At 34.5% G+C, this 19,473-nt stretch overlaps 2 protein-coding genes across 2 annotated transcripts in view; one reads left to right on the top strand and one right to left on the bottom strand.

Moving 5' to 3' along the window:
• The window catches only part of LOC136836424 (rhodopsin, GQ-coupled-like), a 200,704-nt gene extending 196,609 nt beyond the window's left edge, over nt 1-4,095 (top strand). Inside the window, exon 9 of the mRNA XM_067100645.1 lies at nt 3,388-4,095. Within this exon, the coding sequence (XP_066956746.1) occupies nt 3,388-3,962 (575 nt within the window). The 3' untranslated portion in view covers nt 3,963-4,095. The remainder of the gene's footprint in view (nt 1-3,387) is intronic.
• LOC136836425 (sialin-like) overlaps nt 1-17,254 on the bottom strand; it is a 417,985-nt gene extending 400,731 nt beyond the window's left edge. The window contains exon 1 of the mRNA XM_067100648.1: nt 16,868-17,254. The gene's annotated coding sequence lies outside the window, so the exon portion shown is untranslated. The remainder of the gene's footprint in view (nt 1-16,867) is intronic.
• Between the last annotated feature and the right edge of the window lie 2,219 nt (nt 17,255-19,473).

Below are 19,473 nucleotides of genomic sequence, written 5' to 3'. Positions count from 1 at the left end.
GTCATTGCGACTTTTGAACTGAATTTAATATAGAATTTAGGCCAAAGGCCAAGCACTAGGATCTATGAGGTCATTCAGTGCCGAAAGGAAAATTGAGAATAAAGAAAGTTTTAAAGGTGTAACAGGAGGAAAACCTCGCAGTTGCACTAAGGAATCAATTGTTAGGAGAGGGTGGAAAGTAAGATGGAAGAAAGAGAATATGAAAGGAGGTACAGTAAAAGGAACGAAAAGGGTTGCAGCTAGGGGCCGAGGCACGCTGCAAAGAAATCATGTAATGCCTACAGTGCGCCGCATGAGGTGCACTGACGGCACTAACCTCCAACGGGGAATTGCGAATTTTAGCATTGATTTTCATACTCAAGGTATGAGAAGTACACTCTCCATTGCGACGCAGACCATAAGGAACGACTCAAAGAACCAATAACCGGCTGAATGACCGTTAGTGTCTCAAAACTAAACGCTTAAAAACTAGCAACAGACCTTGGTGTCCAGTGATAAGAGGTGATGGGTTGTGGGATCTAAGGTTAATGGAGTTGAGTGACTGAACAGCAAATTTAAGAGATCGAGCAAAAACTGAGATGAAGGACAAGGGTCCAAAGGCTTAAAAACCCCAGTGAAAAGAGGGAACAGTTAGAAGTGTTGGACAGCAAGAAGAAACAAAGCGATCCAAAAAAACTGGAGATGAAGGACAAGGATCAAAAGGTGGAATCTGGTGGTGGTTAGCTCTGTCACAGCACAGGCCCGGGCACAAAAGCAACAGTTAGAAGTGTTGCTGAAGAGCAATGTGAATTGACTTTGAAACAAAAGGGGAAGGTGGTAAAGCAAATAACGACTGAAAAACAGATGCAGCGAGGGGCTTTAGGTCCTAAAGAAAGACACCAGTCAAAGTCCCATTCACCCTCAAACCGTAGCAATGGAAACCCATTTTTCATAACTGAGAAATCTCAGGTGGTTTTTGGGAGGGTCAGATTTCCTTCCATAAAAGACACTATTCACTGCCATCGAACTTCACGAAACAAATGTGAACTGAAGGGTAACGTCTTGAAGGACAATCTTTCGTGAATCTATCAAATACTAATTATCTCCAATCAACAAAACACAATTATGGTGAAGTCCAACATCAAAGATATCAACTGACGAGTTCAAAAATAATGACAGAACTTTCCACGTACCATTTGTAAAATCACCTGTCTTATCAAACAAAAACCAACTCGGCTTAACAGCGATCCCAAAATGAAATTGAACCTGAAGGTCCCCATCCGATGAAGTTCAATCTGATATAGCACGGTGAATTTCTTTGCTCACTTTCACTTTTTATGAATTGTCAGCTACGAGGACCGAGTTACTGACTTGGTCGACTGTTTTGGTCTTATTTTAATCTTAAATTTTTCACCTAATCTTTAAACTCTGATACATAGGCGAGTAGTTCTCCATTTCACATCTTGTGAGCAACATGGCAATAATTTGTCTTTACCTAGATCCACCATAAATGACTATATTAACCTTGAATATCTGTTCTCGTAAACAAAATAAGTAGGAGGTTTCACAATCAGGTGGAGAAAGTTATATTAAAACCTATCACAAAAGTCCTTTGTAATAATAAAATTATATATAAATATAATAAATAATTTAACATACATATATATATATATATATATATATATATATATATATATATATATATATATATATATAATATATATATGACATTAGTAACTTTCGGACCAATTCATCAGCACTTCAGGGACTCATAATCCTTGTTTTAACTGACATTCTCTCTCATTTTCCTCACTTTACACAACAGTCCTGTTGTAGTTGATGCATTAAAATACCCGCCTCATGAAAGTTGAAGTTGTGGAAGTAAAGACAAAAATTACTAACATATTGCTAATTATTCGCTGTTACTAACTCTCAGACTGCTCATCCCCTCTGCAATGTAACAAAAGTCTCCACTCTGAATTTTTAAAGTCATAAGATGTTAATAAAAGCAACTTAAAGCTGAAAAACAAAATAATGCACTTTGCTGACTACAAAAGCTATTGGGAAACATCAGAGAAACTGGTGTTGCTCACTTTGACTAATGAGAAAAACAGCTGAATGATTTTGTCTGTTATCTTCAAGGTGCTCACAACTTTACTCCCATCCGGCACAAGGATGTTTTGATCTCACATCAATAGTAAGTCTTATTTTTGGACAGATCTCTCAAACATTTTTATAAGAACCTTATGTATTGACAACAGTCTTGCTTAATCTTTAATTTTTTGACTAAGCTCACTCTATCATAGGTGTTTCTAGTTCATATCTTGGATTCCACTTTATTGAACATTTGTTGGAGAAGTGTTGCCTTAAAGTAACAACAGTCCTTTGTGTATTAGCATTTAACAAAATATTATAATACATTAATATACATCTATATGACATTAGCAAAAAGTCATCCTTTAACTGACCTATTACATTGGCATTAAATACGATGAACAGTTAACAAGCGCTCAAAATGTAACAAATTTTTGAATTTTCGTCATGTTTACAAAACTATCTCCTGTTTCCTTGCTAAGCATGGTTTAAGTTAGCTGATGTCAAACTACCAGAAAATCAGATGTCTATAATCTAAACACATAACTAATACAACTGGCCAAGCTGACATTTGTTCCCTTTCCAATATGGAAAACAATTTTAAGGTGAGCAAAGGTAAATTACATTTATATAAGGCTAACAAGCGCTTTCAAAAGTTTCAGACTTGCTTTGCATCTCTCGCTCAGCATGGTTTAACAGCTGTAAAAGAAAGTGAAAGTCTTGTTTTCTTCCCTTTGCTCAAGTCTGAACAGCTACAAAATCCTTGTTTTTTTTTTTGCAACTACTCTGCGTGATGGTGGGTTCTGCTGAGAGCTTCTTTGCAGTTTACTTGAGCTTCATAAGTGTTCAGTCTCTTCATACACAAAGACCTAACGGAATTCTTTATAAACATTGTTACAGCTAAATAATAATCTTGAATATGGACTTTTAATACAAAAATTATAATGTAAAGCTAAGTTCTATTAACAATTCAAATGCTAATGCCAAAACCTCTCCTGCATCTTCTATAAATACCATGGTGGATTTCTAATCATGTAATAATTATTTCTTCATATTCAGAGATTGGACAACATCTAACTGTGAATACAGACTAGGGAACCAAAATATATCTTATCAATGCGCATAGAATATTAGTAAAACAACCAACACACATGAAGAAAACTGAAATAACTATTGATGAATTTCCCTTCCACCCCTTCAGATCCAGAACTCTATTGATGAATTCTTTTCAGCATGTAAATTTTGTGTTTACGATAAATAACTCTCTGCTGTCATCACATCAAATACAGTACTAACTTTTACATATCTTTCCAGGTAGTGCCAAAAAGTCGAAAGACAGAACACGAGAGAATTCTCTCAACATCATCAACATGGAGAGAAAAGATTCAAATTCAACTTGCTTAACCAGTGGCCATATGGACACTCCTTCTACCCCGCTGTCCTTTCTGATACCCAGAGAAGTTGAGGACGACTTGCCTTTTTATTCCGTCTCGAAAAAGGTCTCCATCAGCAGCTGCTCCCGAAGGAGCAGTGGGTGTTCTCACATGTCCATCCTAAATCCCAGGCAAAAGGATACATTCAAGAACGACTACTCAAGAAGAGTCTCCGAGACGCCCCTCTCTACTTCCAGGTTGCTATCAAATGATGATTTAGACCTCAGTTATACCCCAAGGAGGAGACTCACAAATAATGGTTGTGACCTTGGGCCTCTGAGGTACCAGTGCAGAAGATCAGTGTCTTTTTCCATATCTCCAACTGGAACGCCTGAGGCCAGGCCTTCCCCGAAATTCGGGAATACAACAAACTATGACCTACCGATGCCCCACCGTTCTTTCTCATTTTATGGTTTTAGAGACAACAAAAAGTTCCCCAGTAAAAGACCTAAATAAAAAAAAAAAAGGTGTCAGTTATAGAAAGTGTAATCTGTTTGGTGTAAACATCAATGTATTCTCAATGTGTTGGTAGATCCATTAGATAAAGTGAGTTAAGTGTAATCTGAAACTGTATTGCACATGACTGTCTGATGACAGTATTATGTACTTCAAGAAGATCCGCCTTTGTAAATTATGCATACAAACTGCAGAAATTTTCCAACGAAAATTTTTTATACAGAGTAAAATAAAATTATTTCATATATATATATATATATATATATATATATATATATATATGTGTATATATATATATATATATATATATATATATATATATATATATATATATATATATATATATATATATTGTATGTGTATATATTGTCCAAGTGTGCCATACCTATATTATAATCACAGAATTCAAAATTTACTTCACTTAAAAGTATTTAAAAATACAACTGAGTTCTAAGATAACATTGATCCCTTCAAAAGCACACATCACAGTTTATCAAAACAAGTAACAACAATTAAACAAGAAACATACTGAAAAGAATCACTCCATCAAACAACTTTATTTGTTTCCCTGGATGATTGTTCAAAAACAAAGAAACTCTTAGCCTTATGCACATAACTAATCATTCACTGGTCAATGGTGAAACACTGTTTTTAAACGTTTTAAATACAAAAATTTATTTTCAAATTAAAATCTTAATTAGAATTCACAATTTTTATCAACCCAACACAAAATTTAATTAATTCTTTAGTTAAATTATTAAATAAAACTAAATCACAAAAACTTTAATCTCAGCAGAATTAAATTAATCAAGCAAAATTTAAAATATCAAGATTACTCAAGATTTGAAAAGAAAATCTTAGTAAATGAAAAATTAAATGAAGTATGCAAAGTTAAATTATCAAAAATATTTAAAATACTAAGTAAATAAATGTTAAATCACCAATATATAAAATGTGAAAAATCAAGAGATTGCCCAAGAACAGAAATACCAAAACAATTTCACTGTTTCTCAATATACCTTATTATACCATGGTACAATAAGTCTTTACCTTCACACTTCTCACCTGAGAAGCACCAAAAAAACAATCTTTGTAGCACCATTTCTGCCAAACTAAAACTAATACCAGTGACCACACAAATATTTTACGTTAATAATTACCTTCAGGAAAGCCTGAGAGGATTGCTCTCTGAAAGCAAAATAACAAACTTTTGGATTAGAGACAACAGATGACATCTTTATTAAGGTACATAGCTGCATTCTGTGGTTCCTGAGCCAAACGTTTGACACAGGAACCATTAGAACAATATGTGATCCATCAATCTGACATTGCCATGTGCTTCAGTGCCATTTTGGCATTCTCAAAAGGTTTTTACAGAAAATGTGAACTGGAGCAATATATGTAACATTGCCATTACTTTTTTCTCCTCAGTTTCAATCCTGTGCGTGTAATGGAAAACACAGTGCCTGCTTATCTTAACTTATGACAACCGTGAAACAAGACCAAAACGTGATATACCGTTACTGAATTAATTCTAAATTATGTTGAATTATCTAAATCATTAACTCTTTTGAGATCTGACACACTACATTTGATATTTCATGATACATAGAAGAGTAAATATATCAAACTGTGGCTTCTCAAGACAATAATATTAATATATATATATAAAAATCATTATTATAAAAGGCACTAAGTGATCCTCACAATCCTCAGGAATTCTGGTACAAAACTTCCCTGAGGATCCTGTCAAACAGGATCCTTTCAGGATTAGACATATTCCTCTATGACATAGGATCCATTCAACAATCTCATGGTTTCTCAGAGTCTGGTTCCAATTTCTGCCTGTTTCTAGGCCACTGTTCTACAAAATCTTGTGTGGCTCTCCTACCCAAAATCATTATTATAGGCTTAGCTGGGGACTCAAGAGCCACTTCTCAGGTTTTCCTGTCTGTAGGTCACTGTTCTACAAAAAGGGCCCTGTCCTCTAAAAAGTTTTCATCTACAGAAGCCACGAGCAATCTTATAGTTTGGGAAAACAATGATTACTTTTACATCACCGTAATTCAAAATGGTCAGGAGTCTAGTAATGCTTTCACTTACATTACACCATTACATATTAACATGTGCCCACCCAATCAACCTAATATAGCCTATCCCTAAGAGTTGCTCAATATTTACTGCATATCACCTCCGTCTTAAAAAAACAAACAGAAAGGAACAATCGATTGTCCATTTTCAACGATAGAAATAACGAAACTGATAAGCTCCACGATAAAATGAAAACAATGTGATTGAGCATCAAAGAAAAAATAATGATTATACAGTGAAAAGAAAACTATTCAATTATATGAATCTTTTTTCAGCTCCTACGAATGAAACAGAACAATTTAAACAGATCAGAAGGTGGCGGTAAGAATTTACCAGGGCACAAATTCTAAGATGCAATGAGGTGCCCAAGCGGTGACAAAAGCTGGAAAAGACTACTATTTCGAATGTACAATACAAGAAAGCCTGCTCATGAAAATCAACACGAGTTCCGTGGAAGCCTGTGAAAGAGAATACCTACACAATAAAAAAAAAAAAAAAAACCTTACCACTCCATGTAAAATTTGCGGCATTCTGACAAACTGCAAATAGTGTCATGGGATATGGCTTTATTATACATAATCAGTGTCCTGGAGTAATTCTACCAAACAGAGCTACTCCTGGGCCGCTGGCTTTATTTTATTTTTTTTTTTGTGATAAACCAAGGGCCAATTCAGAGAACAGGCTTCATGTCATAAGGAAAAATTAATATGTAAAAGAGTTTGGATTCATTGAAACAAAGAAGAACTCTTTAAAAAAAAAAAAAAAAAGGTCTAGAACATTACCTGTAGGCTAAATGGAAATGAGGCAGCTCCTTTCTACAGTAGATTTCTACAGTAGATTTCGGAATCTAACTTTTCATTCAGTGACACTGTAGTGTTAGGTGCCAGAGATGTCTTAAGAAAATATGATTATTTATTTTGATAGAAAAATAAAACCAAAACTAAAAAAGCAAAACTAAAGTAGTGCTACACTGCAAGATATATCAAAGTGTATTTTATAGTACCATAAATTATTTTCTGTACCTGTTTTTGTGTCCTAAATATGAATGTTGTGCAATGTTAATGATAAGTAAACAGTAAATGATGTTGAACTGATATTTTTGTTTAATTCTGAAGGACCTTGTAACAAGGTCACGTCTATAGTGTTGCCAGCTGCGATACCTTCCTCTACATTCTACTTTTTATCCATTCCCATTCCCCTCTAACCAACTAGCTGTCCAGACTCCATAACTTTACTTTGTTCCAATAATAATAATAATAATAATAATAATAATAATAATAATAATAATAATAATAATAATAATGGTTTACACTGATGGATGGGGTACAATCGTTTAAACTAATGCTACAGGCTACAGCTAGTCTGCCTCCGGCAACCGAGGGGTAAGACGTTTCATGACTGCCTAGTATCCGAGGAAAGTAGCCCGTGAGGTTTTTCAAAATCTTTTCCTCGATTCTAGGTCTTCGGCATCGTTCTGGCCTCTATTTCAGTGCCAGCATAGCTAGGCTTATGTGTCACCCTTCTTTGTGGCAAAACTTCAAGAAAGTAGTAAAATGCGATTCAAAATGAAGATTAAGATACAAGACAATAGTCCTAAACCACATGACGAGCCAAGTAGACGGCTCAAGCTATGGCAGTGTATAGGCGCCATCCAGGTTAGAGTCCAAAGAGTAATCCACGCTAACACAGCATTTTACTTGTCAATGTTCACGAAGATGACTCAGAAAAGATTCTTAATTCAGAGAACAGGATGTTTTTGCAAATGAAAAGTTTGAGGTAATAGACCCCCAGAATATAATTCCATGAAAACTATAGTAGCAAAATACCTAGACGCTACAACGGTAGAATACGGAGAAGACTTACCTTTAAAGACAGTATCGAGAGGAAACGAATGGGCTGCAGTGGATGAGGTGATAAAAATCAAACAATTCTACACTATGAAAATAAAGTTTGAAACACCGAAGATGGCAAAGAGAGCCATAGAAAGAGTGATTATTTGTAGCCTACCAATACATTCCAAGTGAAGATTGAAGAGGATATATTTGTAAATTTGTCATTTTGCTACAGATGCTACTTTATGAGCATCTGCTTAAGGAATGCCCTAAAGATACAACGGTAAAATATGCTCTGAATGTTCATCACATGATCATACATACATAATGTAAAGAAATGCGAAAAATGTTAACTGCAATCAACAACATAGAACTTTAGCAGTGAAATGCTCCAGTGAGAAAGGCCCTAATAAAAGAAAATTAAGAGATCAAAGCAAACAGAAATGCAACATCCACTACAAGCAACCGTACAAGTTACGCCAAAGACAGCCACTAATACAGGAAATTACAGGCTAATGCAAATAATATCCAAAATAATATAAGTAGAATACACAAGAAGACAAGAATCATGATAATAAATAAATTTAGCAATAAAACTGGGGCTGGTGCCAAGAAGGATTCCTACCTCAGTAATAAACAGCATATTAGCAGATAACAATTTATCACAATTACACTTTCTAAAGAAACAATAAAACATGGATAGCAAGCACCATGGAAAGGAATAAAAGACAAGAAACCATATACAAAGCAGAAGATTTATACAACCAGATATACAACAAGATATGCAAGACTGCACACAATATGAAGAAAAAACACAGCAGAGAGCTCCAGAAGACGACTCATCAGAAGAAGACTTTACACTGGAATTGAGCCCAGTCTGACTTGAACTCACCAATCCATCCTCAGACGTGGTAAAGTAATTTGCAAGAAACGCATCATCATTAACAGAAGAAATACAAGCTCACTACCAAGCTTCAGGTTTCTCCCTAACTCTCCCATCTACAAAATCCACAGGGGATCAGCTTCAGCATCAAAAAAGTACTTCACGCCAGCAGCCACAACACCAGAAAACGGAAAAGGAAAAAAAAGAACAAAAATTACTAGACCACTGTAACTCGAATGGACCCAACTCTACGAAGAATTAAAATAATTCAGCACAACGTCAAATCCTGGAAAACAAAGAAATTTGAATTATACAATATATATAGAGAAGAAGACCCTGACATAATATTAATCAATGAACATGGTATGAAACGAAATGAAACTCTGAAAATGTTTGGATATATTACATACGCAAACTTTGCTGATGAACCTTTGCATGAATTGCAATAGCAATCAAGAGTAATATTAGACATAAGATAATGGCAGACGATTTCCAAACGACTTTTAGCAGTCCAAATTCAAAACCAACAAAGGACCAATAGTGATCGCCACAGCTTATAAGCCGCCAAGAAGACATTATTTTCCACTTCCGGATGTCATGAAGTTAATGAACAGGGAGAGAACCAACCTACCTCATTGCCGATCTAAATGCCAGACACCAAATATTTGGATATAGGCAATCTAATTATTACAAGAAATAGTCAGATTAATAAATAAAAAATATATCATACACTTAGACCTGATTTCGATACCTTTGTAGCAAATAACAGAAAAGGAAAGCCAGATATAATATTGGGAAATAATAAAATTCACCTCACATTGCCGTTAAAAGAGGACCAGCAACCTCCTCCGATCATATACCAATGGTAATTACACTGTCAACCAATCCAATAATGATTCCATCCTTAGAAATACCAAATATAAAAAGAGTAAAGTTGGGAAAGCTTCAAAAATGAAATAGAAGAAAGAACAACAGACAACTAACAATAAATTCAAATGAAATAGAAATAACAAAAGAAATAGTAGATGGTGAGCTTGAAGAATGGTACAAAAATATAGAGGAAGCAATAAAAATCATATACCCATAACTAAATACACCATTATCACATCCTATTAGTAGTGATAAGTTGAAATTGATAAATGGCAATAATAAACAACATCCAAAACACAGTACTTATAACAGGTGGAAACAACATATTAATGAGAAGATTATGTGTCATTACAAGAACAGTTAGTACAAGAAAAACTCAAGATTATATCATCAAAATTGAAGACCAATAAAAACACAGAAATACAGTACAATAACCCAAAACAATTTTGGAACCCGTTGCAAGACTGATGGGAAGCAAACACACTTGCCATACATAAAGCATGGAATGAGAAATATATGATGACAAAGAGAAGAAGTACTGCACAAGGCCTACTTGGCAGGAAATATTCCAGATAACGCAGGAGGATAACCAAAATTCTTGACAACCAACATGAGACAAGAAATAAATTCATTGAACAACATAGAAACAGAGCAAATCCGCATCATGCAGCGATATTAGCAGAGACTCAATGAAGACTGCCCATTAACAAGGAAAATAGAGTTATGGGAAATCAAAACACTAATTAAAAATTTTAAACACAAAGCACCAGAAAGAGTGGAATTAACAAGGTCATAATTCAAAAATTTACCAGACATTGCACCTCGAAAATTAAGAGAATATACAACTGGGCCCTCTCAATGGGATATTTTCCACTTATATTCAAGAATGCACAATGATTTTGATACCCAAACCAGGAAAAGATACTAGTCAGGTAGAGAATTATAGACCAATATCATTACTAGAAGTACTGGGCAAAATATTTGAAAAAATAATTAACAACAGATTAGTGTTGTCCTAGAAGGTAATCAGCTACACAATAATAATCATCATATGGATTTAAAAGGAAGAGGGACCCAGATTGCAATAGCAACAACATATGAGAGTATTGCACTATCACAAAGAAGAAGGTGCACCTATGTAACCTAGTATGTAGAGATATAACAAAGGCATTTGGCAAAGTATGGATACAAGGACTTCAATACAAAATATTACATCTCAACCTTCCAGACATTTTTGAGAAAAATACTATGCAACTTCATCAAAGATCGAACAGCAGCAATCAAGTCACAAAATTACATAGGGAATCCATCTTAATAAGTGGAGTCCTACAAGGATCTGTACTCAGTCCAACACTATTCATATTATATACATCAGATATGACTTCACCACCAGAGTACTGTACTGATGTCTGCTTTGCAGATGATATAACTCAAATAATTATACACCCAGAAAAAAACGCACTCGAAGAGGATCCAACTTTGAAAAAGACAAGTAGCACAAAAACAATGAACCAAATTGAAAGAATAAATCAGTTTGAAAAGAAGTGAAGATAAAGACAACAAATCTAAATTCCAACTAGTATCAGTGTCTGCTTAAAACCCCGTACAAATAATGTTAGACCAACAACCGATGAATTTTAGTAAAAGCACAAGAATATCAGAATGCAATTCGACAAAGAGGAATATCAAGACATGGAGAGAAAGTACAAGAATAGCAAGAACACAAAAATACAAAGCAAAACGATTTAGGGAATAAGAACACAAATATCAAAATCATTTCATAAAGCCTAATTCAGACCAATAATGGAATATCCACCAATACCCACGTGTTTAGCATCGACTTCCAATATATGCATTACAAAAAATTCCAAAATAAGATACTAAGGTCCGCAGTGAGAAACAATCAAGATGATGACGGTCTGAATATAGAACAAATACACAAAAAATACAAAGGCAGAACCAATTAATCAAAGATTATACAGACTGGCAACCAACATATGGAGCAAACTAGATCAGTACAACAGTGAATTAACAGAAGAATCCGTAGCAGAAGAGAGAAACCACCCAACAACATAGACCAGATGGTGGAGAAGAGCATTCTACATCTTCTTCATCGTGATGAACCTCAAACTATTTATATTATTAAGAAAAGCCTGTGAAAAAGTAATATTTAAAATTTACTAAGTAGGTATCATAAAAATCATTATGATAATTAACATCATGTTAAAATGAGGAAATTGGAACTAATTTTTTTATTTTATTTTATGTTTTAAATATGATTATACTAATAAGAAATAAAATTCAAAATATGCAATATGTACAATTTGATTATATGTTGTTATAATGTAAATTATTATTGTATTGTGTTAATATTAGAAAAATTGCACTTTACTTAAATAAAATTGTGGATAAACCACATCTGACATTACTTTTACTAATATTTCACTTTCTAAAACTATTCTTACCATGGTTAGCTAGCTAACTGCCTCACCCTTCTTTCACCCATCTTACTCATCAGCCAAAAAAAAAAAAAAAAATGCTACAGCGATATATACCATAAAAATCCTGGGTGAATTTTAAATGAGGAGAGAGAAGCAAGAGAATGAGATAAGGGTCAAACAGTAAATTTTAAGTAAGAAAGAGACTAAGCCAACGGAGACACGTGGACCTGATACCTAAGTAATTTACAAGTACGCTTATAGACTTACAGAGGATGAACCTGCGAGGAATAAAGTAACCAATGAGTATTAACCTATCAGAAATGTAAATCATCCATGTACCAGTAATCCCTTTTAGAAGATGATAGGAAATTGTAAATTGTTCCTGATGATAAATCATTGATTCCTCATAAGGCGGGTGGGGGGGGGAGGGATCTCAGCGAGAGGTTTTCCTAAAATCAATAATTAGCCTATTAGATTTTTAATTAGTACTTTCAACAAGCTGAATTTATACAATGCAAGCCCTTGTCCAAGAGGTTGTACAAGTGCGATTATAACGTTTATAAACTAGTCCCAAATGTTCTATAGAGTGTTCTCTAAATTTGCCGAAATGTTCATCTTTAACCCCTCACAAAGTACCAAGAACTTTAAATTTGTCATGAACACGTGAATTAAATAATCACGATCACTGACGCAGCTAAAATCAACGGTATACGGCCGCAATTTAAAGTTTTACCTCTATTGCGACTATTCCTAAAGTAAACTCTCACTGAACAGACACAATAAATCACTGACTTGCAAAGCAAGTCTCGGATCTTTCCTAGATACTGACCACCAAGGGTTTGAACCGGTATGTATCCACCTTTGCGGCGTTGTTTAATACAAGCCCGTTGGGGATGACCGTAAAACATAAAGAAAGACTGTAAATGTCATGAAGATTATAACCCCAAAGAAATATTAGTCCTAGATAACGACCCTCGAACTTTGCTTGGGGTCACTATCTAGGAAAGATCCAAAGTCTCTACAGAGTAAAATTCCAATGGTAAGGAGAGTGCAGATATAACTCTACATTCAATACAAGCACAAGAGATACCACCACACATTCCCATTGGGAATTTTAAAAGCTATTTAATTACAGCAAGTCCTCGTATTCTTTGACTGCATTTTTATATGACAACAACAAACAATCCAACAATTAATGTGGTCTAGTTTAAAAGTAAACGCACATCAAAGGACCCGTCTTGGGTTTTCAATAATTAACCAGATCAAAGGCCAAATAAAATACGACAAAATTCAGGATGACAGGGCATAATGAATCAGGTGTTATATATATATATATAACATATTATATATATATATATATATTATTATTATATATATATATATATATATATATATATATATATATATATATATATATATATATATATGTGTGTGTGTGTGTGTGTGTGTGTGTGTGTATTGTGAGATAGGTTATATATAATATATATATATATATATATATATATATATATATATATATATATATATATATATACATATATACATATATACATACATACATTACAATTATCAAATTATTTACAACGTAATCAGAGCAGTAATAAAATTAAGTGTAAGCCTAACAAAACATTATCAACAAAAAAGACAACGATTGAGGACTTCAAAACAACATTATCCACAGGAAAACGAAATGGGAGTAAATAGGAGAGTAACGGAGCCACCAAATAAGGGAAAAAAAAAACAGGTGAGCCATGGGGCGAAATGACAGCGTTGGGAATGCATTAACATCTACACCAGTATCAACCACCAAGTTTTAAAGCATAAACGTGAAGAGAGTTTGAAACAAGAAATGGAGAGTCGTGGGGAACCGAACCCTTTGTGAACACAAAATGTTTATTAAGAGTCAACTGCTCTGGTCTAAGTCCCAAGTGCTCATCATTAATCTTTCCAAGTTGAAACGGAAGCAGTGTCTAACATTGTGAATGAAAACGAGATTATGAATGGGGCTAACATAACCGCTCCCCCCCAAAAAACAAATAAATCTCTGTGCTCACGAGCTAAATCTAAGGAAAGCAGTGGTTACTGATGGAATAAATATCATACTAACACAAGCTCTCATATTTCTGAAATAAACGACAAAAAAAAAAAGTTGCACGACGTTACGTTGACAATTTCAGATAGCCTAACATAGCGTAAATAAGGGGCATAAACTACTTCTCTATATATACATAACGCAAGCACAATACATACATACACACATATATATATTACACACACATATATATATATATATATATATATATATATATATATATATATATATATATATATATATATATATATATATATATATATATATATATAGTGCTACAATTATCATTTTAATATCGACTTCACTATAAGCCTGCCTCCGGAATAATCTACTATTGAAAGGGACTATAATAGATAAGTGCTATGTTGCCCCTTTGGACATAGAGGCACTAATTAATTATAATTCCTCTTGAGTGTCAGTTATTCCCATGTATAGTGAATTTGGAATAAGTGATATCTGCGGTTTAATATTTAACCATGAAAAATTCATGTATGAATATGTGATAAAAACATATATATATATATATATATATATATATATATATATATATATATATATATATATATATATATATATATATATATATATATATATAGGCTATACATACACAGTATATATACACACATACAGTATATAAACATGTGTGTGTGTGCTAGGCAGTTCCCACGACCAAATCACTGTTCTTTTGATCAATAAAATTAAGCATCATTTTGAGTCTGATTAGCATTTAGGAGTGTGACGAAGATAACATATAAGCTTACGTCACATTACTAAAACTTGCAGCAGACCTAAGAAAGCCCGGTGGCTGTTGCAATGGCTATCTTCTTACTAAAATCGCCTTTTTCTACCTCCGAAGCACAGCGTTTAACAAATTTTCGGTAAACAGTTTAGCCTAATACAAATGTGCAAACACTACTGAAGGATTTCTAACTATTCAAGAGAAAGTTCAGAAATTTCGTGCAGACGATTTTACTCCTGGATCAGGGCAATAAGCATTTAACGAGCAATCATTATAAAAAAAAGCTGATTACATGACTAAATTTCATAGGCATGAAAAGTATAACTTAGCAAAGAAAGGATTAATAAATCTTGAATGATCCCAAAGGACTGATAAACCTTGAATGATCAGCATAAATTTATCAAACAACAAATCATGTAATCTACCATCTTATAAATATTTCTGGTTTCATACTGCAGTCGACTTGAAGCCTATGTAAATCAGTCAATAAGTTATTCCAGTTTAACAAAGAAACATTAACGAGTTGAACACAACTCTAACAGGAATAAGTGTTAGAATGACATGGTTAACTTACTGAGTATCTTTTATCATACTAAAAAAACTAAACAAAAAATACAGCCAAGGGGCATACGCTACAAATTTTGCTGGGCATGATGGCTATATATACCCTAGATTTTACGCTACAGACCTTTTGTTTATGCTTAACTCTAAGTCAGTACAGCATGTCTAGCTTCTTCATAATTATCTTTACAATTTGCACCCACGTTTTAGCAAAACTAAGTGGGATAGTGTGTTGGGGTCTGGAAGCATCCTATGTTGGGCTAGGATGCATATATACAGTATAATTACCATTGTTGATTATGGAACACCGCTCACGAGCTTTCCTTTTCAATTTGCTCCAGCTTACATTTTTGTGTGACCATTTTTCTAATCGATCCCTTTTAACTGTTGGGTGGGTTGAACGGAACAAATATAAAATATAGACCAGAGGCCAAGCGCTGAGTGTAAAAAGGTTTGAAAGGTGTAACAGATGGAAAACCTCGCAGTTGCACTATGAAACAAATGTTAATAGAGTGGCACTATGAAACAAATGTTAATAGAGTGGAGAGTAAGAAGGATGAAAATATGAACGGACGTACAGTAAAAGAAAGGAGCTGCTGCTAGGGGCCGAAGTGACAGCGAAGAACCTAAGTAATGTCTACAGTGCACAGTGTGAGTTGCACTGACGGCACTGCCCCCCTACAGAGGCCGGATGGGTGGAGATGGGAATGTTGACTCTTACAGCGTTTATTCTGACAGTTATTATGGTAAAAGTTACGTACGCTATGCCCATTTCCGTAAGTCATAGCCTGCTTACAAACGGATCAAAGTTATGTTAACTGGGATGCATTCAACCTAACCTTCCCTTAACCTAACCTAACTTATCCTAAGGACCATACCCTGAAATGGCCAGGAAGGGGAGTTCGCTCCCCTCCTAAGCCTCTTAATGTGACATCGTGCATAGCCGAGAGACATGAGCACAACTAGGTTCTACATTTAACAGTAATCACTGATTAGTCTTAATGACAATTTTTTTTTTCAAAACAATGGAAATTCTGTACTGGGCTTTTCATGAATTAAAGGAAATTCCGCGTAGACCAATTCTCGTACTTAAAAAGTAAATTCTGTTTAGGCCTATTCATATATTTAAAAAGTAAATTCTGCATAGGTCTGTTCATATATAAAAATAATTTGTATATCATAGGCCTATTTGTAATTTTAAAAATTACCCCTTTTTGTATACAAATATATATTAAATGGCTACAACACTGGCAATAATTCTTATCTTGGCTAATTTTAACATACACGTGGAATGGTCGTGTATATGAGAAAACACAAAGAAAAATTTACTTTTTAGCCTATGGAGTCAACAAGCATTTTGAAAGGCGATGGCGGACATTACTCGAAAGGCACTCACCTTGGTCATCATGTTAACATAATAATGGCCTGTACACTTTTCCCTTGGCGATGACCACATACACATGCCGTATCTCAGACTATGCCAATCAATGAAAAAATCCGCATAATTACTATTAGAGATTAACAAAAAACAAATGACCTAGCTCAGAGCATAATTATCAAGCATAGGACTATTCGTCAGGTGATTTTAAGGAACAACGATCACAGATAATGGCGTTGCTTTACTGCTGTGAACACTGGAATTATCAGATTAATGTCTTGCAATGATTATCACATTTAACGATAAGAGTCGGTTTGGAAAATATTTAACAAGAGCTGCGGACTGCACTTCACCTATACGGACACTTGTCACTAATCTACTGGCTTGCCGATGACGAATGACGATGTCTTGCTTCTACGGTCAACCAAGGTATATTGAAGGCAGTTCCCTTCTATATACCTTGCGGTCAACAACATTAGTTTTTTTTTTTACCAATCAGTTATAGTCAAGCAATATTGGAACTACGATACTTGTGAATTTTCAGAAATGGTTTAAAATATTTTACATCAGATCTTGGTGGAACAAATTATCTGCACCTCTAATTTACAGTTCGCGTTGTTATTCATTTTCACTGCAGTACAGTCCTGCGGTTTGACATTTGTCAACTTTAGTGTTGTTATTAGTGTTCTACTATGAGAAAAGCTACATATTTTATTATGAAAAGAGTACGTATCATCCAATATCTGACTACTTATTTTTCTGTTCGGAATAGGGAGATTTATCCTTCGGCGCGGGAGACTTTTTTTTTTTATCTTTAAGTTCATGAGATAATTCCACAAACCTTAGAAAAACTGAGAAGCTCCCGAGTCCCGAAGAGATGCGAAAATTTGTTTACCTTGCGAAATCGCAAGCATCACTATAGAAATGAATAGGATGTGTTGTTATTGACTATGCTGGTCTTATGCCAGCACGGCTCTTGTTCCTGGAACTGCGCGTAACAAATATGATATAGGCTATTGGCCAGTGACGGCCAAGAATAGTACCATCTTACCACCGTAAACGGGTATATGTAGGTCATAAAAACCGTAAATTCTTCGTTTTTTTTTTAGGATTGTAAACGACAGGAAAAAAATCAAAACCACTACATCAGTAACAACTGACAAGTATATTATCTTAACTTACATTGACACTAATTCATGCATGCGTTTACTTTTCAAGCAAAAATGAGCAGAATCAAATGGCACTATGTGAACTGTCATGTTTTCTTGTAATTTACTATATTGAATCAAGGCAATGAAAAATACCGCCACTAAATTCAAATTTCAAAATTACTTGGCTACAATCAACCAATCATACTTAACTACCTGTTTATTCAAATGTATGTCTAACCTGGGAACAAAGAATGCGTTCTGAGTTTCCATTTTTTGCTTTAGGAGCTGCGGGTGACCTTACGGTTGATTGATTTTATGAAATTTGGTCTTCCAGACAAACACTGAGGCGTTTTCAGCAATTCAGCTTATGAAAGTGAAACATCGTAAAAATAAACATGAAGTGCAGGGATCTAAAGATGATGATGAAAGAAAACTCCACAGTCGCACAAAGAAGCCATACTCAAGAGATTTTGGACAACTAGATGGAAGAAAGGAAAGTGGAAAAGCAAGTAAGATAAAAGTCTAAAATGTGGGAGTGAAAGGACGCCACAAACACTTTAGTAATGCCTACGGTAAACCACGTATAGAGAACATTTTTCAACAGAACCAAGAGCATGCCTGTATGAGAGGAAGAAAGGAAAGTGGAAACGCAGGTAAAAGCTAAATGTGGGAGCGAAAGGATGCTACAAACACTTTTTAGTAATGTCTACGGTACACCATCCCCTTACAAGAACTCTTCTGTAGAGAGAAAATTTTTAACAGAACCAAGAGCATGCCTGTCATGAGAAACGATACCCACAATCATCACTGTGCATTTATTTAACGTCCTAAAATCTACTGTTAACATAGCAGATCCTCATTTATGTAAACAATGATTAGGCAACACGGTGGTTTTATTTCATGACCCTACACAATTATATTCTCTGATCTTGCAGCTATTAAGCTGTAAACAACATTAGTTTTCTGGTACTGTACTAGCAAGTGTGTGCTGCTTCTCTGAGAACGTCACACGTTAAAATTCTTTCGAGTAATGAGCATAGTATCAGCACTTGTATTGCATCCATAACAGGTATCTTCTGTAGTAAAAAGCATAAAACTTGTCTTACTACTTCGCCTGTAAACTGTTGTAAACCTCCTCCGATGACAGGCGTCTATTTTTATCCAAGGCCTGGAATTTTATTTCAAACTACTGTATACAGTGCTATGTTTATGAGTGAGGTCAGCTCCTGCTGTTTTGCCGTCTCTTTCTTTCCATCCATTTATCTGACGCCATGTTTCCTCTCTCCATACAAGAAAATGAGGTTAATCCATGAAAATGCAGTATCTTATTTTTCATTTCAAACAAATCCTAACCTAATTAATGCAATAAACATAGGCTAAAGCCTGGATTCCATGTCAGTTTCTTAATGTGGAATGTATTCATCTCTAAAAAAAAAAACCATGTGCACTCCCTATTAAGCTAATTTACATTGA

Source organism: Macrobrachium rosenbergii, chromosome 56 (assembly GCF_040412425.1).
Source record: "Macrobrachium rosenbergii isolate ZJJX-2024 chromosome 56, ASM4041242v1, whole genome shotgun sequence".
NCBI lineage: Eukaryota > Metazoa > Arthropoda > Malacostraca > Decapoda > Palaemonidae > Macrobrachium > Macrobrachium rosenbergii.
This window is presented reverse-complemented; position numbering and strand designations above follow the sequence as displayed.